General features: G+C 42.2%; 1 protein-coding gene across 9 annotated transcripts in view; it reads right to left on the reverse strand.

Annotated features, from left to right (window-relative positions):
- The window catches only part of CTNND1 (catenin delta 1), a 43,844-nt gene that overhangs the window by 17,097 nt on the left and 4,558 nt on the right, over window positions 1-22,189 (reverse strand). For 4 of the 9 annotated variants that reach the window (XM_036996757.2, XM_073215800.1, XM_036996754.2 and 1 more), the window contains exons 1-4: window positions 4,582-4,763; window positions 2,549-2,620; window positions 1,670-1,822; window positions 735-1,270 (exon numbers count right to left, since the gene is read on the reverse strand). In XM_036996757.2, the coding sequence (XP_036852652.2) occupies window positions 735-1,270; window positions 1,670-1,822; window positions 2,549-2,620; window positions 4,582-4,614 (794 nt within the window). In that variant the 5' untranslated portion in view covers window positions 4,615-4,763. Of the gene's footprint in view, window positions 1-734; window positions 1,271-1,669; window positions 1,823-2,548; window positions 2,621-4,581; window positions 4,872-6,112; window positions 6,227-8,620; window positions 8,650-22,189 lie in introns of those variants that run through there. The other 5 variants (XM_017668765.3, XM_036996755.2, XM_036996751.2 and 2 more) reach the window with 4 other exon arrangements.

Here is a 22,189-nt window from a genome sequence, read left to right on the forward strand (position 1 = left end):
GAAAGAACAACAACACACAACAAAAATGATAAATGGCCTGCAAAGCAAAATAGTTCTATCTGGTCCTTCTTGCCAACTCCATTCTAACGCACTCTCTCAAGGCAAACCATCTATGAATTCAGTCCAAACATGAATCACTCCCTTTTTACACCACCGAAGAATTCCCAGGTAAGAGTAGTAAAGTCAAAATAGGGAGCTGCTCAGTGACCCTTCAGTGTGTCACTAAGGTACCACCATCTAAGGATACCACCCCTTTATACATATATGTATGTATATCCATATACACACTCCTTAACTGTCTAGTATTCTGGTCCCTGAATCCCTAAAACCCTCACCTCTTTTCCTAATACCAAACCAGAAACGGAAGAAATTCAAAGAATAAGGGAGCATTCCATAGCCTCAGGCACCAGGCTCCTTAGTGGTGCTCTTATCACCAAAAAGGGGTCAGCTCTTAGGCAGAAATAAACAGAAACTCGACACAGAAACAAAGGTCACTACCAAGGACACCAGTAACCATGGCAAGTCATTTTCTGTAATTAGAGTATGTGACTTTTAGACTGAAAAAGGGGCAAAAATGCAAGTCTATACTTAGTAAAATCAGAAAAGGGAAGGACAGGATGGCTTTCCACAAGAAAAAAGGTGTCTCTGACTCCAAAAGCACTCGGAGGGGTAAGCCAGAGCTATCCCTTTTTGCTGACTTGGAAACATCCTTTCCATCCCTTTTTCTTGCCTACCTGAGGCGCCGGCGAGGGTCAGAAGGTGTCCCAGTCCGCCGGGCAGTGCCATAATCAGACATCATGCCATAATCCAGGTCATCATAGCCCATGCTACGCTGGTCATCCTCTAGCCCATAAGGCTCTGGGTGAAAGCGATGCAGATCGACGTTGCTCCCGCCGACCCGAACCTGGGGCTGGGGCCCATACACATCCTGTCTACTAGGTGCCCGGTAACCTTCCATGCTAGGCCTGTACCGCTCCTCGATGCGGGTCACTCGGGACAAACTGCCATAGTTGTCACTGCTACTTGGATAACCATCTTCATAGTGGCGGCTATATCCATCAGGAGGGTAGTGAAAGTTCCTGGGAAGGGTAGCAGTGCCTGCTTGCCCCACATAGGGACCAGGCCCCCCATTGCCATTTTTGCGGAAATCACGGCCCAGAGTCTGGATATAGTTGTTAGAAACAGAGGAGGCATCCACAGGCAGTCCATCTGGTCCCACAGGGACTGGCTGTACTGTCCGTGTTGTCACAGTCTTCACTACTTTCTTGACCTTCAAGTAAGGGAAGAGAAAAGAAAAATAATGAAGTTGAACAGTATAAGTTTTTATTTTCCTAGGAAAAAAAACCCCTACCCTCCAGCTAATTACTTAAAAATGCCTTACAATTTGCCATCTACCCTTCTCTCCATCTTATAAGAAGTCCCCAGGTAGGAAAACTGCCACTAAGGGAAGCTACCATAGACCTTAATATACCTTCTCTCTTCCCCATTCCACTAGATTTTCCCATATCTCTTCTTCTCTGACCCACCAGAGGTCACAGTTTTCATGCCTTCACTATAGATCAATGACCCTTCATCCACCCTAGTTAAGTGCTTAATCCCTCCCTAACCGAGACCATAGGAAGACCTCCTCCAGCATCCAAGACCTAGTAATATACAAGTCTTAGCTTACTGTGGTCTCTGTGCGCCGAGTGGTTCCATCATCCGAGGTCTCCACAGAAACAACAGACATGGCTCCCTCAGGGTCCTCCTCCGTGTAGGTCTCCACGATCTGCCCTGGCTCCTGCATCCTAGGGATGGTGCTATACAGAAGGTGACTGTGATCCTATGTAGAAAAGAGAAAAAAGAAGGGACTACTAACAAGTTGAAAATATTAACGATCCATCCCAACAAACAGCACTGTCTCCCCAGAGACAGAGGCTCCTTGTGTGCCTTCTATGGGTCCAGAATTTCTAGTTCTATCCTTCGAAGTTGTACCAAAGGACAGAAGATACAATTTTACTAGTTCTAGTCATTTAACAAATAGGAACTGAGTTAACTATAGCCACATTAACACCCAAGAGACAGAGACAGCCAGCTTAACTTCCCAGTTCTGGTCATCTTAACTGCGTATGACCTGTGTTAACTGCAGCTACATCTACATCTGACTGACCCTTCAAATAACGAGTTCACCCAGTGAAGAACTTTTAAGATAAACCAGAAAATCCCAGTAACAGCCATCTTCTGACTGGCTCTATGTTACTCTTCAGATACTGCCTAAAGCTCAAGACCAGCCAGATTTTAGGTGGGGTTTTCTGCAAAATAGAAGCATGGCCCTTCTAGAAAAGGGATATTGCAACCAAGGGATCAAATACTGGATCAGTGGTCATTAAAATTCCAAAATAAAACTACGTATATACTTCGAAGCTACATTTTTTTTCCCTGAATTAAAGGAACTAATTAACAGTGCTTACAATGTCCCAGGCACTTTACAAGACACCAATATGCTTATAGGTTGGGGAAGTAAGAAGACATGAGTGAAGTAATCCAGACCTTGAGCCAAAAAGATTACCTGGGGTCCGTTGATTTTCAGATCTGAAAACTTCTGTCGTTCAAGGTCAGCATCGCTCACAAACCGGCCGTTCTGAAACACAGTCCACAAGAAGACAATTCATTTTGTGGCCTTCCATTGCTCTATCAAACACAAATGATTTTTTTTCCAAACAGGAAAAGGGCTTTCAAGGAGATATTTGTGGCCTGGAATCCTTCTGTTAATACTCATAAAGAACCACAGTACTCCTTAGTCTTAGCGCTTTCCTCAGAAATGGAATCGGGCTTGGAACTCTTGCAGAGCAGGTCTCTGGAACATAAAGACGTAAGCTCCATGAGGGCAGAGATGTTTTGTTTCTTTTTTCTGGTCATTTTATTCAATGATGCATCCCTACTGCCTTGAACAGTGCCTGGCACATAATCAGCACTTAAAAACTGTATGCTGAGTAAATAGCAGAGACTCAGAAGTTGTTCTCTGACATGTAATCTTTTTGGAAAGCCATAAGAATATAAGGAAAGTTGGAGAGGCTAGGTTGGGGAGTTTCCAAAAGCCTCCTTTATTATTCCATGCATCTTCTTGCTCTACTCAAGGTGGAAACTCCCAGACCAGGACCAGGCAAGGTTCTTAAAGAAAGGAGGAAGAGATAATGGGTTTCCCTTTCCAAATAGGACGACTCAGAGTACCCCACCTCCCCTCAAGCAGAGATGTCTCAACATCTTCATCACAAACTGTTAGAGCCACAGAACACATCTGAAAATTTCATTAAAGTTGTTCTATCTTAACAGCAGGAAACAATATAGTAGCATTATATTAACATAAAAACGCACTTGACTGCTCATCTTCTCACAAAAATACACTGCGACCCAGCCACCTTGGGAGTCACTTCCCCCCTACCCTACTCCCATTGCATAGGGAATGTAATGCTGCAGGGAGAGGAAGTTAAACATTATTTTCAGGAAGAAGGAAAGGTGTGGCTTCAATGCTGAGCAGAAGTTAAAAATAAAAGAGAGAGAAACCATGTACTAAATCCTGGAATTCCCCATCACCTCCAAGCCGAGCAGTCCTGCTCTCTTCCAACACAGACCCTCTCATCCCTAACCCTCTATTCTGGTTCCTATAAACTCCTAGGAACACTGCAAACACATGACCTCCAAATTCCTGATCTTCCCCCAACATGCTCCCAGTAGGAGGGACCTACTCTGCCTTAAAATAAGTAAATACTCAATGAAAAGGACTACTGGAACACGGGCACTCTCTCAGTTCCCACCAGAGATCTTTTAAGAACAGTCTTATCAGGCAATGCACCCCCACCCCATATCCCCCACACACCCCTCAGACAGATTACATCCCAGCCAAGTAAGACTAGAGAAACCACAGGAAACACGAGATATTTCTAACACCAACTCTCCTGAGGCACATCACAGAACCAGCCAACCCAGTGACCACGGCTCCTGTGGTTATTTGGGCTGAACAGCAGCATGATGCTTCTCTCCAAGTCTAACAAACAGAATTAACAATGACCCCTTCCTCCAAGACATGATTTGCACAGCCAACAAAAAGAGCACACAAAGACAATATGGAGCAGGAATACACAATTTATAGACACTGCCACTCCTTCTGCACAGACTGTTTCCTGAGAGAGACTGAACTGGAACCGAAGTACAAGATGCCCAACTTCCCCAACCACTAAGCAGGCATTTACTTTCCTGAATTTCTAATACCGTGGGGGGCAAAAAAAAATGAGAGAAAATAAAAGTAACCTGAGTACAGCTCCAAACTATATGAACTACGATTAACAGAACTGCATCACAACCCAGAAACCCCACTCCAGCAAGATAGGGAGACAGATCTTCTAGAGATAAGTCCACCCAACTCAGCACAACAGCAATATTCCTCACCTCTTAAATCAGTATTTATCAGTCCTGGAAAGGTTCACCATAAAGCATGGGCACTGGGCAGCCCAATGCCATGAGGAGAGTAGTTTCCCAAGGATCATAGCCTCTCTATGACCATGCCAAAGTCCTACCTGCAGGTCTGATGGAGAGAGGGGTTACCTGATGCCGGCGCGTGAGGGTGCCGTTGACCATGAGTGGGTTGGCATCTTGTGGTGAGACCCGGACGCGTTCCAGTTGCGCCGAGACGTGGCGCCGCTCCTCCTCCAGCGCCCGGGTCAGCTTCTCAAACTGGGCCTCTTGTTCCTTCACAGAGGCCAAGATGCTGGCGGTCGACTCCACCTCTGAGTCGTCCATGAAGGTAAGGGGCAGAGCCGCCACGGGGCAGGGTTAAAAGCAAGGTGGATCACAAAGAGAAGAGGAAGGAGGGAGAAGGCCCCCCTCACTTCACACTACCGGGAAAAGGTAAGAGGGAGGAGAGAAAAGGTTACAGGTCAGAGAAAGACAGATGAATTATTAATCCCAGAGCCAAAGACGCCCCCTGTGGTTTCACTGCAGTACAGAAAGCAAGCCACCACCAAGCCTGGGAGCCCACCACCAGTGACTGACTGCTCAAGCAGGATCCTTTGCCCACTACCCCTCTTCAACAACCCCACCAGAAATAACTATTGAAAGGAAAGGTGCAACAAGATCCAAGTCTCTGTCTACACTGTTGGTAGAGGAGGGAGCCTATGGCTAAGGGCTATAGTCATGACAGGAGATTAATATTAGATTCTTATTCCCTGGAAAAGTTTCCTGGCATCAACTTGATTAAAGTTGTGAACTCCTCAGTACAGACAAGCACTCACTGTCCTGTAGAGGCAAGCTACTTCTAGAGAAAAAAGAGCAGTACAGATCTATCTTAACCTCTCCCAAATTTCAACAGACACTGCTGCAATGGTGGCAAAATATAGTAAATGAATATGCTAAATTAAAATGCCAATAAGAAATGTAAGTAGTAAAAAGCTTCCCACCATCGAAGGCAGGGGACAAAACTCAGGTCCTCATATTTAATACATTTAAGGACGGGTCTTTCTACTTTTCAAAACTATACTGCAACATTTTAGAGGGCAAAACGTGGGCCTTGCCCAACAAAGACAAGAGCAACAGAACCACAAGAAATTCTGCCTAGAAAGTCATGATTTTCAGCAACTTTCACCTCTTTGGGGATTAGAAAAAGGAGCGTTAGGCTCAAACTCTGAAATTGTCCCTTGAAGCAGTTCATATTCTAACCTCCGAATAGTAAATGGCTGAAACTTCCTACATCTGTGATCCTGCAGAAGGCTCTAAATAGACTATATTTTTGCCTCTTTACTTGTTCCAACTCAGGGTCAATATCCTAGTATCTAGAGGGTTTGTGCTACTTATATAATAAACAACAGTTCTATGAAAACGACAAGTTCCCTGTACATTATTACATAAACTGCAAGCAGGCTTGTAAATGTAAGAGCACTGTAATCATACCATTAGACTTCGTGGGATTTTTCTCTTACAAGCTGGCTATGGGAAACTTTACAGCCAGTCCATATAAAATGTTGAAAGGCACATTTTAGAATAAACCCTCTTCCCCTATTCCCCACCCTCTCATCAACTCCTAAGGAAAAAACAACTTAAAAGTGTTTTTTATTCTTAGTAAACATATTTCCATACACACCTGTTGAGAGGTCGCAATTGATTGGTTTAACACAGAACAGCCCAATCTAGATTCAAAAAATCATGGGAGAAGCATCCCAGCCACCACAGCAAGGAGGAAGCAGGAAGGAGAGAGCTGCAGAAATATTTGGAGGAAAAATGGGAATGAGAGGAAAATAAAATATACCCAACACATTAAAAAATAAGAGGGGCAGGTACTGGGAGAAAGACAATACGGAATGGAAGGGAATAGTTTAAATGTGACTTGGAATTGCTTCATGTGACACTGCACTTTCAGATACCTGGACCTTGGGTGCAGTTTTCTGTAAAACCTGAATTCTACATGTCAGAGTTCCTCTACTTGTACTTCTGCACAGAACCAGGAGCACATTATACTATGGACAAAAATTCACTTACCCCCGGTTCCTAGCTACCAAATTGGGAAAAAAAAAATGCTGTTGGAATGCCCTTCCCCCTCCTTCTCAACCCTAAGGCAGAAACCTTGAAGCCCAGTCCCAGCATGCCCACAGAGACACTGAGAAACCAATGCAACAGTCGTAGTGGGTAAGACATGTGGGGACTAGCCTAGGCTGAGCCTTTTGCTTCAGTTCCCTTTCCCACGCTCCTCAGAGCCCCACTAAGCACAAATTCCTGTTTGCTTTAGAGTATATGCAGCTTTCAGAATGCAAGAGTACCCAGAGAAACTGATAAACAGGTGCCCAACAAACTCCTTAACCAGTTCTCCATTCCTGAGACTCCCTCCAGCAGACCCAGTACCTAAACCCAGGAATGTAATAGCTCTTCTCTAAATCCCTCCCTACTCTGGCTCTGGGTTCCCACAATTATTTATCAACTCCTTCTTCCTTTCAATTCAAAGCCTATTGTTGCTTTCTCATATTCTGACCCTATATTCTAATAGGCCCCTCAAAGGTCTAATAAGCACCCTTACAAAAAAAAAATTGCTCCCCTTTCATCTCCACTGCTTCCTTTTAAGCACTTGCCTTCATCCACTATGTACAATAACCTACGAACCTTCCACACCAAGAGAACTCTGAGCTCAAGAGATTCTTCCAGTTCTGCGTTCCAACCCAGCCTCAACGGCAGTTACCACTCTGACCATCTCCGCCCTGCAATCTTCTTTGCTAATAAAAGCCCAGACTACCACTATTATGGGGCATACAGAGACAACACTCCCTGCAGCATAGAGAAACTGTCAGCCTGCCATAATGCCAGTTTGTGCCCCCCACAACTCGAACTCAATAAAGGGAGTTAGGAAGGGTAGCAGGGAAACTACACAGGGCTCCAGGTCAGGGAAGCACTCTCTCTTTCCATCTTCATAGTTTTAAAAGCTGACCACCTGGCTCCAGTTTGGAGAGGAGGCAGCACCATAGAGGAAAGAGAATATCAGAATCCTAGGCATAAAAGCATGGGGAGATTTTCTGCCTATAAGAGGGGAAAGCAGAGGCTATACAGGATAGAATAGGTCTCAACAGACCGGTCCCAGTTCTGGCTCTGCCCCTGGCCAACAATGGCAGTAAGTCACTGACATGTTCTCATCTGTAAAAAGCCACCACCACCAGCCCAATCTAACTTAGAGTTGCTGGAAGGATCCGGTGAGATAATGTACGTTATTCAAAATGTGACGTATTAAGTTGTTTCAAGAATTAGTTTCTATTTTCCAATTACATTACTTAATGGTAATGCCTCAGTCCAAAACTATTTTGTAACTAGTAGATGAAATTAACAGGATCAAGAGCATAACTGGGTCCTACGGAGTAGATGAGCTAGCTGGTTTCCCTACCCCAGTTCTATTTACTAGGACATCCCACCTAGACCAGTGTTTCTGGGACACAAAGTGCTTCTCTAGTACCCGGCAGTCATCACAGCATTACACACCTGCTGTAATAAATTCTGGATTCCTTATTTGAGGCCTTAGCAGTTTATTACCAAGGAGAAAGGGAAGGTGAAAAGAACTAACAATTACTGAATGTTGTACATTTATTATCTTGGTGATCCTCACAACAACCCTAAGGAAGTAAGTTTTATTGCAAATGAGAAAACAGGCTCTAGGTAAGGAAACTGCCCAAGGTCTCAGTTAATAGTAAATTTTGAATTTAAACCCAGATCTATGCCATTCCAAAGCCTGTTCTCTTTCTACTACACACTGTCAAGTCCAGTATAAGATGGATGGTCCAGCCCCTCTCCCCTACAACCCCTTGAGAGCTTTCTTCCCAAACATCACAGGAAAAAAAGGTTTCCACTTTTCTTTAGGTTAAAGGGTTATCCATAATGTCTACATATAAACGTGGAAGAACAAAATAAATGGGGTGGGGAGAAGCATAAGTGGGGGAAGAGAATGATGCTGTTAGGCAAGCCACAGAACACTGCCTCATAACTCAGATTTGAGGATTCTTCTCCATGCCATGCACATAATAAAAAATTATGCTACGAAACAGAATCTACAAACTATTAACTGACTTGGGCAGTCAGAGCCAGAAAAGCCCAACACCTTCCCATGTTCGCCACTTACCATATTCACATGGATCACACTTGCTCTCACTAAAAACAGATCATCAAGGATTCCCAAAGTGAGAAGGAGAAGGGCACATTAAGTGAACCTTATATTCCCCTAAGACTAGATTTTCTGAGGATACCTGGTCTTACTCTTACCAAACTGTAAGTCCTACAGACCTGAGTCTACAGCAAGGTTCCCACATTCAAGCAATGATAACAGGAAAAATTCAGTTTCTTCTGTAAGAATTCCAAACCAAATGAAGTTAAATTGAATCAGATAACCAGGACTAAACAGACAATGCCAAACAGGTAGCAGGTAGCTTGGCAAAAAAAAAAAGACACCAATAGCAAAGTCCCTGGAATGATTTGTTCTACTGTGAACTGGCTGTAGAAATGTAATTTGGAATTATGATTCTCAGAGGTTAAGAATATAGGCTTTACTTGGTGAAGGGGGGAGCCTAGTAAACATAATGTTCCTCATGTAATTGTAGATTAATGATACTAAAATAAAAAAAGAATATAGGCTTTGCAATCAGACTAGGTTCAAATCCCAGCTCCATCACCCCTCAGCTATACGACTTTGGGCAAAGTACCACTTTAATCTAAACCTCATGTTCCTTTTCTGTAAAATGGTAGAAATAAGTTACAGAGCGTGCTTGGAGGATTAAATGAGTCAATCCACATAAAGTGCTTAGAAAAATGTCTTGACACACAGAAAGCTATTAATATTGTTACTGATATGAATACTACTGCAATTAGCTAACACAAGGGACTAGCATTTTGGTGGTGGTAGGGCTTTTGAATAAACCACACATCCCCACATGCTCCCCTCTCCCGTTTACAGCAGCTCTGTACTACAGGGAATTCTTCACACTCTCAAAGAAAAACAACAAAACACAACTCCAGGTTAGGGGGTAAAAGATCTGGGGCTCAAGTTCTGGCTCTGCCAGAAACTAGCTGTGAAAAGTTGGAGAAGTCTATAACCCCTGTAAGCTTCACTTCGTATTACTTTTCAGAGTTGAGCTTCATTAGACTAATATATGTAAAACAACAGCCTGGGTGACTCTGAACCTCTCTCCTAACTCCACACGACTGAGATAAGTACATCCAAAGACACGACTACAATTAGGCAAGCAGGCTTCTGCAGAAAGAGGAAAACTTTCTTGTCCTGAGATGATGAACTTTTCTAAACCTCATGAAAAAGTCTTTATGCTCTTAAGAAAGAAATGTTATCTTCTGGAGCCAGCCCCAAAGGCAGCTCTCCTCGTCTCTTCCGATTTATGCATTATGAAATAAAAACCAGTGTCACCAAGTCATGCCCTCCCTCTAAAGCAATGCTAAGTGAAACTCCTCTTCCATGTCATCCTAGGGATTTCAAATGGCTTTTTTAAAAAGCATATTGAGTCTCCTACTGAAGAATATCCATCAATAAAATGTAGCACACATAACACCGCACAGATGCATTACATAACATTCAAGCCAAGGAAGGTAGGCCTTCTAGATACCCTAAAAGGTATTTATTTGCTTTAACTGACATTTGCCCCCAGATTCAAAGCAATTATTCCTGTACAACCAGAGACACAGAAAACTGCCACTTTACCTTTATTTTTTAATCAAAGGAATATATTTTTTCAAGTTTTCCTCTGGCTTCTTGTCAGAGTGCTTATTCCAGAATCCAAAGTCTAAGTACCCCACCCAGCACTTGATGTTGCACCAGCCAAAGCTCAGCTGGAATCAGTTCTAGTATCTCTCCCTTCAATGGGAAGCTCTTTCTGGCACTAATTCCAAATTCCTGGACATAATTTGCATTAAGACCTAAAGAGAACCCTGCTTACTTCACAATTTCATCTCAGCTGAGCACTTCTCAGTTATAAAACTGGTATTCCAGAAATGGCCCTGTCTTGGGTATTAGTAGTTTCTGTGCTTCCCTGTGGATCTTGCTTTATGCTAGGCCCAGTTTCTCAACTTAAGAGCACCAAAAGGGCTGACTGAAGGAGTCTCACTGTGCCGCAATGAATCTCTGATGAATCATGGGAGTCTGGCCAATCACCCTCCTCCTAAGAGAGCTGAACATTCTATCTGGAGTTTCAGAGAAAAGAAGGAAAATAAGTATATAGTTAGTTGATCCTGGAACAATGCTGGTTTGAAATGCACATATCCACTTCAACGCAGACTTTCTTTCAATGAATGTATTAGAAAATTTCTTGGAAATCTGCGACAATTTAAGAAAACATTTTATTTTCCTTAGCTTACTTTAAGAATACAGCATGTAATACATATATACAAAATATATGTTAATCGACTGTTATCAATAAAACTTCCAGTCAACAGCAGATTATTGGCAGTTAAGTTTTGGGAAGTCAAAAATTACACATGGATTTTCAACCGTGTGGGGTATCAGCTCCCCTAACTTACATGTTGTTCAAGGGTCAACTGTATAAAAGGTTTTTTTTCTTAATACTCCTTATTAAAAGGAAGCTGTGTTGGCAATCTCTATATGTCAGTAGACCACCTTAAACTTACTTCAGTCTTATAATCCTAACCCACAATTACCTGTCAGAATTTTTAATTTTACTGTAACTTTAAAAGAAAAAAAAAAATTACCTCCACCACCTTGAGCCTAAATTTGGCAACCAGATGGAACATTCTTCTTGCTCGCTATTCCCCTCCCACGTATTCTGGGAACCCCCCAAACCATAACATACTAAAATGGCTAAATGCTGGACAGGCTTTGAAGCAAAGGAAGGGTGTGGCTCTCAGCTAGTGAGGGGGCCCAGGACTGAAAGGATATGGAAGAGAAACAAAACCTGCTTCTCTCTGGAGCATGTATGACACACACACAGGACTGGTCTAACAAGTCCTTCTGATCTCTCAGGCCAGGCCGCCTTCTTCTCCTCCCCCATCACCCACGTGCCTCTCCAAGGCCCTCCACTGGGACATACAACACCAAATTTTCTCTCAATCCTGAGAGTGAGACACACCGGGTTACTTACCTGGATCCCTGTTGCAATTCCGCCAAACGCGCCTCACCTAGCCTTATAAGGAGAAAGCAGAGCTTTAGGGAGAGGCCGATAAGGAAACAAAGATAAGAGGGAGGGGCAAAAAACAGAGGGAGGTGTGAGACTGGAGGAAGGGAAGAGGCCAGACGCCTGCTCCTTCCTACAAAGAGGCGGGAGAGAGAGGAGGAGGTGAGGAACACAATGAGGAATGAAAGTCTAATCAAAGATATCATTTAAGTCAGGTCATAAAAGAGAAACTGTAAAATTAATTAGGATATCTTATTCCCTTTCCTACCCTAGGCTACAAAAAAAAAATTCATGGAAAAAAAGCTTAACCTTAGGGTTTGCCAGAGGTCATCCAACTGTTTGAGCTCACATTCCTTTTTTAAAGAGGCAGCTTCTCACCCAATCCCCTCATTTTCTGTCTGAGGCATGCACACCATGTCTTTGCCCATCATTTGAAGATGACTTGGAAAAGTTCAAAGCAGGTAACCGAGTCATATTTACAAAGTCCTGTTTCCTCTTCTCAAAGCTTTTAAAAGAGCAACAAGACACCCCTGACATCAGGTTTAGATAGAGTACAACCTCCCTCTGAGACAAGCAACAGAGAGAAAACGTGAAGTCTATAAGGAAATCAGAGGAAGTGTGAAGGTCTTATTTCAGCTACAGGACAGACAGCTAAAAAAAATGTTTCTCCTTACCTGACAGGAAGAATACCTGACTTCAGGGGAAGCAGAGCTGTTAATATTAGTTACTGATCTCCCCCTTTAAGTTATCACATATAATCTTCTCAACATCCTCTGAGGTAATGGCCCTTGCTCTAGGCAGTTAGGTTAAATGTTATTAGTCCTTTTTCCTGACTCTCGATGCTCTCTGCCCTCCTTTACAGTTACTGATCTCCCCCTTTAAGTTATCACAGATAATCTTCTCAACATCCTCTGAGGTAATGTTGGCCCTTTCCTTGCAGATGAGTAAATAAACCTACATCAGAAGTATTCAGTATGCTGCCCAAGGTCATACAGCTAGTAAGTGGTAGAAACGCAGCTGTTATACTCCAAGTCCATGTTCCTTCTCCTTGAGAGCGAAAGGAGTGTGAACTTACTATGCTTCTTGTGGTTAAAAGTCATTCTAACTCCAACAGAGGTTAACCAAAAGTAAACTTTTGTGGGAGGAGGGAAGGGAGGAGTGAGAAGTGGGGTCTTACCTTCACTTACTCATTTCTGGGGAAGAACAGCCTGCAATCTACCTAGAGTTCCCATTTTATAAGGAGTAAGAACTCAAGAGGCAAGGTGCTAGTGGCAAAAGTAGTACTGCTTTATATGAAATCACCTCCCTTTCCATCAGAAGGCCCCCTCTAGCTACATGCCACATCCTCTAATTACCCCCATCTCAAGGAAGAAAACCTGATCACAAATATCGGTACTTCCATTTCCAACACAACGTACATCTCACTAAAGCAAAAATGGAGATCAGCGTCGGGGTGGGAAACAGAAAGAACTAGAAGCAGGGAAGACTGAGCTAGCCAGCATCAGAACAGAGGAGAGGGATTGTTCTAGCGGTATGTTAGCAATCTGCCTCCAGGGCAGCTGTCCTCCTGGGCAATCAAAGGCCGGTTTGTGTGTGTGCTCAGGGACTGGCCATCTTGGCAAGAAGCTGAAGACTCAGCCACCCAGTCCACAAAGCGAGAAGAGATGCCTGTTTCACAGCTGGAATGGAGGGCAGGGAAAACACAAAACAAAGGAAAAAAGGAAGGAGGGCAAGAGAGAGTGCTACAGGTGCTATTTCAGTCTAGACAGAAAGGGGAAAATATCCCATAACTACCAAACATCCCTGGTTAAGTGCAGCGAACTGCCAGTACCTCTCAACACTGAAATCAAAGAATGGGTACATTTCTCCTGCTCTGTTATGTCGTAGGGTGCCAATGGAAGGATGAGACCTAAAATGTAGGGCCTTAGTACTACTGCCTGCTTCTCTGTCCCTTTGACCCAACAAGGTATATGCAATACATACAGTGAATAAAAATTATATAAACATCTCCTTCTAGAATTCCTTTCTTAATTAAATCTTAGAGATCTATAAACATCACACATACTCAGTGAGATCCCCAATGATAAGAGATCAAGGCCATTTATATAACTCAAGTGCTAAGATGCAAAAGGCCACAGTCAGAATTCACACTCCCTAATCCCTCAGAGTAGCTAGATGCTCTGAGACCCATTATGACACACAAAGGCTGCTCTCTTCTCAGTAGAGCCCAGCAGCAGAGCTGCTCTCCAGGGACAAAGAGATTTCACAGGAGAACCACAAAGACATCGCCCCTCTCCGTTCCCCCACTCCCAGCTTTCTCACTTCCTGTCACAGTAGCACCAGACCACAGTCTCCCAGAAACAAACAAATACAAAGTGCTGGATTCTGGGCTCCAGGCCAACCGCATTCCAGGGCATCCTGTCTACCAATCACCAGCCAGAGCTCCCACTTTGCCCTGCTCAGTTCCTTATCATGTTCGGGGAAAACAACCCTCCTCCCAGCCCCAAGCCAACACTATATAGGACAAAGCTCAGGCCTTTAAGAATCAGCATAAAATACTATGGTGTGGATCTAAGGGTTCACAAAGGGTGAGGGAATTTTTAAGATTCCTACTTGGCAAGTTTCTTCACTTTGGAGGCACTGCACTAGGGATATTAAAGCTACTGCTGCTATTATAATTCAGCTCAGCTACATGCAATATACCCAAAAGAAAGCTTCATAAGGGCAATCTGACCACCACCCTGGATTCAGTCAATGGAACATTCCCACCTGGAGAACTACTTTAGGACATATCCTATGTAATATTCTCTATCGACTGTTTTGTTTTTAAAGTCTTTCAAAGTATTTTATATTCTCTGTCCACTGTTTTTAAAGTCTTTCAAATTCTTATCCCCACAAGCATAAAGTTGATTCCTAAGAGGCGCTGAAGAGAACAAAGGCAGCAGACTCCACCCTACAAAGAGCAGGATGGGCACCAGCAGGTGCTGGGAGCAAAGCTCTCTCCTCTCTCTCCCTCCCTCCCTCTCTCTCTCTCTCTCTCTCTCTCTCCTCTCTCTCTACTTCCCTAGGGAGTAAGAGGAGGACAACTCAACTAGAATTGCTTAGTTAGCCCTGGCGGCAGAGAGAGGTCAATAAAGTCACCTCAGCTTTTCCTACTCACTACTTCCCCCTGGAGTGGATCAGGGACTGCTGATTTAGAACTTCATCAGAAAGCAAGCCTCCCTACCTAATGAGGGTCCTTGGCTGATTCCAAGAACGGGATTAATGATACATTTTCCTATTATCTTGCAGAAGCCCATTGGATGTTAGCCCTAAACTCCAGAAACAAAGATGCAGATAGAAGTCAAACTCTACTAGCCAGAGATTCTTGAAATCCAAAGAAGTAACACCCTTTGCCCAAGGGGCACGATTCTCCTTGCGCAAAGCACAGAAAAAGGTTCAGCAGAGTTCTCCAACCAGAGGGACATTCCAGGAAACTAGTAATATGCTATCATGTCTCATCTTTTCTCTCCCTTTCTCCTAGACCCCTTCCCTCTTCCTCTTGGATCAGCTAGAGGGCCAAGGGCTAAACCCTGATTTACACAGTACACTATGCAAGAGGAGCCAAGTCTGAAACAGTAAAACTTAGGAAGTTAAATCTGTATCTGTATCTGATGTAACCAGGTGGAGGGAGGTGGGGCAGGAATATACACAAAAGTCAGCCATTCAATGGCTGGGTAGAAAAGAGAGTATTTAGCAACATGATGCTTTAAAACAGAACTTCAGCAGCAGGCCCTAGCCACTGCAGGCTCTGTCACTAAAGCACACATGCAAAATAAAGGTTAAGATCTCTTACCTGGCGCTGAGTCAGACAAACTCCCTTTTTCTCTCAAGAATAACTGAAAAATTAGTTACAGTTGTTAGTGTTCTTATCCATTTCTCCCTCGTTCATAGCCGAAGCCAAATAAACTGGCAGATTAAATACTATAGTGTGAGGTGGTTATACAAGGCAGATAAAAATAGTAGACTCTAGGAGAAGACTTTTCTGAGATACTTTAAACACAAAGAACAAAGAAGATGGTTGTAAAAGATATGCCCAGACAGAAGTGGACACACCCATATCAATGCTGCTGCTGCTGCTGCTCCAAAAGGATGCTTGGCAGGTTCTCTGCCTTACATTGAGCAGGTGAGACAGAAAAGAAGTGCTGACTCAGAAACAGAGTCACCCCAGGGTGTGAGGGAAGGAAGGAGACCAGCAAGGCCAACCGATTACAAATCAGCATGACTTCACCAGAGGTCCTACCTAGTTCTATCTCTGGCTGCTGGCAGACATATTTAGAAAACCTACCTAAAGAGAATAATGAATGGGTAAGAATAAAGTCAATGGAAGGGCCCGAGACTTAAGCTGAATACTCAATGGCTGGAAAACCATGAAACTGTTTTGCTAACTTCCCACATACCCCTTTCTCTCCAAATCAGGACCAAAGCTGAAAGAAACAGAGTGAGGGGAAGTAGAGAAAAGAATGTAATTGGGAAAGGTTTAGCTGTACATTCCAAATAGCCAACATCCCACACAGTATTAAGAATACCTGAGAATCCAGTCCCCTTACATGAGAGTTCCCGGGGCTCTTCTAACACACATCCAATTCCTCAACCATCCCCCACTTCCCCAACCCCTAAACACTCTAAGAAGCGAAAATGAGATAGCCTGATGAAGGCACCAGCTGTTTCCACCGCTCTCCCTCCTCCCCAACCCAGACCACAGTTCAGACTCACATCAAACACTTAATACAATTGACTGGCCAGTAGGACGGAGAGCCTGAACTAAAATAGCAGGAAAAGTGCCAACTGGCCCCACATAGAAGGAATGCTTTCTTGCTCAAATTAAAAATAAGAAACCTCTGTCATCCACTCCCCTCTGCCCAATTATGCTTTCCACAACCTACCCGAGTGGCACCTGGATTTCAGTTTCTTCCCTACAACTCCTTGATCTATTTTCAAATATCAGGGAATAGAGGGGAGGTATAAGCCAGAATGTAAATAATGTCTAGGAGATTGGAAAGCTTTGTGGACTGCAACAGCCAAACTTAGTACAGAGCTTGAACATAAGGGGCAAGGAGGCAAAAGCCCACCCAGCAACCCATCTGTGTTTAAAATAAGGAAAAAAGGGAGGAAACATGAGCGTATGCACTGGAACACTGACAGTAACTGACTTCCCAAGACATAAGTATCCAGTTAAAAGTATTAACATGATCATCCCTTCCCCCATCCATATTCCAAGTTGGCCAGTTAGCCAAGGAGGAGGGAAGGAAGCCAGTTACTTCCTCTTCAGACAGGAAGTAACAAAGGCCCTTCCTGTAGAGTTTTAAACAAACTGTCCAGCTGAGCTTCAATGCTAACATCCTCTCCTGAATTTGTCCCACAATTTCAAAATGGAGACAGAAAATGGGGATTTGGTCTAAGTTTCCCTTCCCCCAAACAAACAAGATCCCCATAGCATACCAAGTGCTAACGTAACCCCCAAATGAGGCAGTGACATCTGTAACTCTAAAACAATACAGAATACAGAAGTAGAAAACTTCAAATTAGCTACCTTCTCATAACTACCACCATGAGGTCGTCTTCTCTACTTCCATACTAATAAAAAAATCTCCCACTTGAGAAATCATAGATATGTAGCTTTATGCCAATGTTCAGGTTTTGTGGTCCTCAAAACTGAGTGATCAAAACCACCTGGGAAGCTTTTTAAAAAGAATGCCTTCCCCAAATCTACCTCCCCATACCCCACACCTCAATTTCTGGAGGGACTACCTGAGAATTCATGTTTTTAAGAAGTTCTCAAATTGATTCCAATAGTTAGCTGGTAGAAATCACTGTACTGGCCTATCCCTGACGATCTTCACACCACCACATGCCTCTTCCATAAAGGGGACTGGTTATAAAATCCATTATCTGGGCCTGCTTTACTGTTTATCAGACAGCTCAGATCATTACTCAATCTGGATTAGAGGCCCTTTGGAAGCATGGACTTAAATGTAAGGATGGCTGGAATGACACAGTCCTAAATCCTGTATTCTAGACTCGGAACCTAGAAGGAAAAGCCATCTCACTTTTTGGAACTCCTAAGTTGGCACATTGGAGGCTATCCCTGTTACACTGCAGACTGGATTTTTTATTTTTAAATGACTTAGTTTAACTTTCCACCAAGGAACAAAGAGCTGAGCCATGTTTTCAAAGATTAGTTCCATATTCCATCCCAAAAGAAGTCCAAAGTCCTAAATCTAACATTCAAGACCCTAGATAATCCTAGCCCCATTGGCAATACAATAAAAATGATCAGAAACCCTGGATTCAAGTGTTACCTCTGACACTTATCAAAGGAAGTCACTTTAATTTCTGGTTTGAGTATCAGTAAGTGAGTAGGAAAATGTTTTTAGAAGAACCACAAAGAAAAGTACTTCCACAAGGAAACACGTGTCACTAAAGATTTAGGAAAGGACAGCATTCAAAGTCATACTTTCCAGACAACTACAAACATGTATAAATGCTGAAGTAATATGTTTCAAGTAGTTATTTAAAGCAACTGCAACATTTTAGGTAATCCACGATTGCCTAGAGTATTTCCTGTGCAAGATGATATCATTACCTGACCAAAGGAGAAGGGGATGGAAAGGAATAAAATGTTTCCTGACTGAGGTCATCAAGGATGATACTGAGCAACAGGGTTAACAACTACGTAGGTATAATTAAAGGGAAAACAGAGGGTAACAAGGTCAAGTTGCAGAGCTAAACTCCAAACTAAGAGAGAAAGAAGGAGACAGACCCTTTCACTGAAGGACAGACTAGCTAAACCAGAAATCTTGAAGACAAGTAAGAATGGGTGATTCAAAACACAAGTACTCTGGTAATCATATAACCTTTTACTTTCCTATGTGGAGTTGCCACAGAACATGAATCACGTCAACCAGGCCAAGTGGCTCAGTGTATGCTTTCATAACCCCTACTGCTTAAACAATGCATACAGAAAGGAAAAACATACATACAGTTAGTTATCAGGGGCAATCAACCGCCCCCTGATGTGCAGACAGAAATATGAATATGGTGACTTATAAAGTGTGCCCTGAAGACATTAAATCCCAATAATTAGGGCTTTGGGGAAGCAGAAGCTTTTTGGTTAAACAACCTAAAGGAAAAAATGGGGCAAGCATATTTGGTCATAAACCAAACCAAGAAATGTACTCAAAAGGAAACTGTACCAGATCTAAGCCATCACTTCTGTTCATAGAAAACTGACTACACAGGTAAGAAGATGGAGGGATTCATTTCTCTGTGGAAGAAAGTTTTGATCTCACTTCCCAAACACATACAAGTTTATCCTAAGTAGTTACTCTACTATTATCATTCTCCAAGATAAGGGTCATGGAAACCTATGCAAAATCTGCTACTCTGAAAATTATGCACTGACTACACTCACATGGAACTTCCTCAATGTAACAAAGATGGAGGCTGGGTCAGGTGTTAGCTCAACTCCTTACAAAGAACACACAAAAGATTAACAGCTGTTGTCTCTGAGGTGAAATGATGAGACAACTTTTCTTTGTACTATACGTTCATGATCAGATCCTATAATATTCCCTTTCCCCAACACATACCCATTGGACCTCTCTGAATAAGTCTACTTTCCCCCCATCTCTCTTGCTCACTGGTAACAACCAGCCTTAGGGTCTTTGCACTTTCTACTCATAACTACATTACCTCACCCTAGTTTATTTTAGGTTCTCTCTCAAATATACCTTATGGTGAGGCCTTCCGTGACCTCTACATATTAAAAAACCTCACTCCCACACTTGTACTTCTTATTCACCACAGTACATATTTTGTTCTATTTTTTTCCCAAGTTGCATTACATTCTGACATACTATGTATCTACTTATTTATTATATGTCTTTTCCAACTAGAATGGAAGCTCTATGAGATCTATTTGGTGTACTGCTGGATTCCAGTGCATGTCATACAGCAGGCTCTCACATTTCTTTTGAATTAACATGTCTTACTTTTTCAATGAAAACAAAACATTTTAGAAAAAGAAACCAAATTTGTTTCATTTTTTTCCTTCTATACTTTTTTCTAATTGTGGTTTTAGTATCTCCTATAGCCTTAATCTGCAGGTGTGGATGACCTTCAGCAGGGTAAGCATTCAAATGGCCAATTTTGCTCTTGTTTACAAAATCGTCAATGGAGAGCAGAATAGCAGAGAGGTTATAGAACTTCCCCCACTCAAACAAAGAAAGGGTAGAAAGAAATCAGACTGGCACCAATTTCTCCTTTAAAACAGAATACTCTATTTTAAAAGTGTGCTGAATATACACCAGCTACTGTACTTCAATAATATTTAACTTCACTTGCAATGAAATGGGAACTGTAGGTGCTCTGATAAAGTATTGAAAAAGTTGACCTAGCTTCTATATCTTATGTACTCAATCATCAGAATGTATTTCAGTTTCTTAAAACGTAAGCTCTCTAAAACAAAAATATTTTCACTCCACAAAAAGACCTCTCAATGTGCTGCTTACATTCCGTTATAAAACAACAAGGGAAGCACACATAAAACTGGTTAGCTTACTCTAGGAAAAGTACATTTCTTTTGCTTTCTGTCCACTGAACCAAAAATGAGTAATTAATTAGTACATGTGGATGACATCTGAAAATCAAAAAGATTCAAAAATTTTTGAATTATTGAGAGATCAGTCCTCTTGAATCCTGACAATTAATCCTAATCTAGATCATACTGAAATAAACCAGAAGCAGTATCCTAGTATTTGTACCTTTAGCACATGAATACAATTTATTCAATAATAAGAATCAGAAACTTCTACATCAAGTGTTAGTGAGGCAACCCGATGCCCATGATGCCCACCAACCTAAGAAGGAAAACAGAGAGGGGGGAGGCAGAGACGCAAATGGAGAGACACCAGAGAACAAGAAAGAAAATGAGAACGAGAAAACACTGGAGAATCAGTAGAGGGGAATGTGGGTTAAAAAAAAATGTGAAGAGAGGGGAAGGGAGTTATGATAAGAAACGAGTGTCAACAGAAATTCTTTTAAATATTATTCAGAACAGGAGTTTCATGTGTTATTTATTATGAAGGAAAAAGATGGAAAACTGTAGGCTGGAAGAAACCTGGAAGCTTCTAGGCATGGCTGCATCTAACACATACACATTTCCCACAGGCTACAGACGTCTTCCTCAGAGGCACACTTCTCACAGGTAGCACTGATGAACTCAAAATTTCTACATGTCCCAGCTTTGCAAATGTCCACAAACAGGGGTTGAAAATAGAGAGTGTTTCCTGAACATGAAAAGAGGTTTATTTCAAGAAAAGACTTAGTAAATGCCTGCCTTCATTCCTATGTAACTGCTTCCTGTACACCATTTATAACTGAATGTTATCCTACAAAATCGTGGTTTGACAAGTGAGACTTCAATCTGGTTCAAATTCAAAAATAACAAACTCAAAAAAAGCTTTTTCAACCCATTTTCTGCCAAAATTTTAAAAGGTGCACCCTTGGATGCTGAAGTTCTGTCTGTCTTCTGTAAGTACGAAAAGGTGGGAGAAACACGTACTGCTGTTTTTTTCCTAAAGTACCAAGTCTCTGAGGAAAATTACTGCAAGATACTCCAGCTTTACCACTTGTTTCTCTTCCCCACTCATACTTCACTTGACTTTCTTAAAAGTTATACATTCCCATAGCACCCTTATTTTGGACAACCAAGCTCACATAGTTCCCCAAACTTGTCTGTTACTAAAGACACCTTTTTCCCATTAAATAAAAAAGCTAGCTACCCAGCCAGGAAGGCCATTTATTCTATAATATAAGCATCTCTATCTACCATAGAATTTCAGGTTTTAAAAAAACTTAAAGAGTATTTAGCCTAACAGACAAATGATGTTTGAATTATTTAAAGCATGCACTCTAGTAGCAAACACAGGTATTAACCATGAGCTGAGCACCAGTCTATGAACTTTACATATATTAAATCACTTAATTGTCACAATTCTATGAGATGGTTAATATTATTGTCCTCATTTTACAGACAAGAAGACCAGGGCATAGAACTAAACAATTTTCCAAGGTTACACGGCTAGTAAGTGGCAGGGCAAGATTTGAACACAGTCTGGCTCCAGATTCATGCTCTTAACCACTATCCTAAGCTACCTGGCCTCTCCATATTTGTGAACTCCCAGATTGGAAATTCCCTGTTTGGTCAGCATACTGATCAAAAAACATAGAATAATAAAACACTTGTGACAAAACTGGTGCCTAGGTTAACGAAGGATACACAAGAGTTATTGTGTTATTGCAATGTTCTGTGAGCTTGAAATTTTTTCAAAATAAAAAGTTAAAAGTTGCTTTAATCATCGTATAACAAGACAGGTTTTGTGAAAGTGAAGACCAAATTACCTACTGGCGAGTAAAGAAGGCTTTAAGAAAACTCTGGACCCTTTTGATGTGCCTACTATATGCCTGATCTCATTTCCACACACCAACCATCAGACTTGAAGGACTCACTAAGAGAA

The sequence above is a fragment of the Manis javanica genome, chromosome 11 (genome assembly GCF_040802235.1).
Source record: "Manis javanica isolate MJ-LG chromosome 11, MJ_LKY, whole genome shotgun sequence".
Classification (NCBI taxonomy): domain Eukaryota; kingdom Metazoa; phylum Chordata; class Mammalia; order Pholidota; family Manidae; genus Manis; species Manis javanica.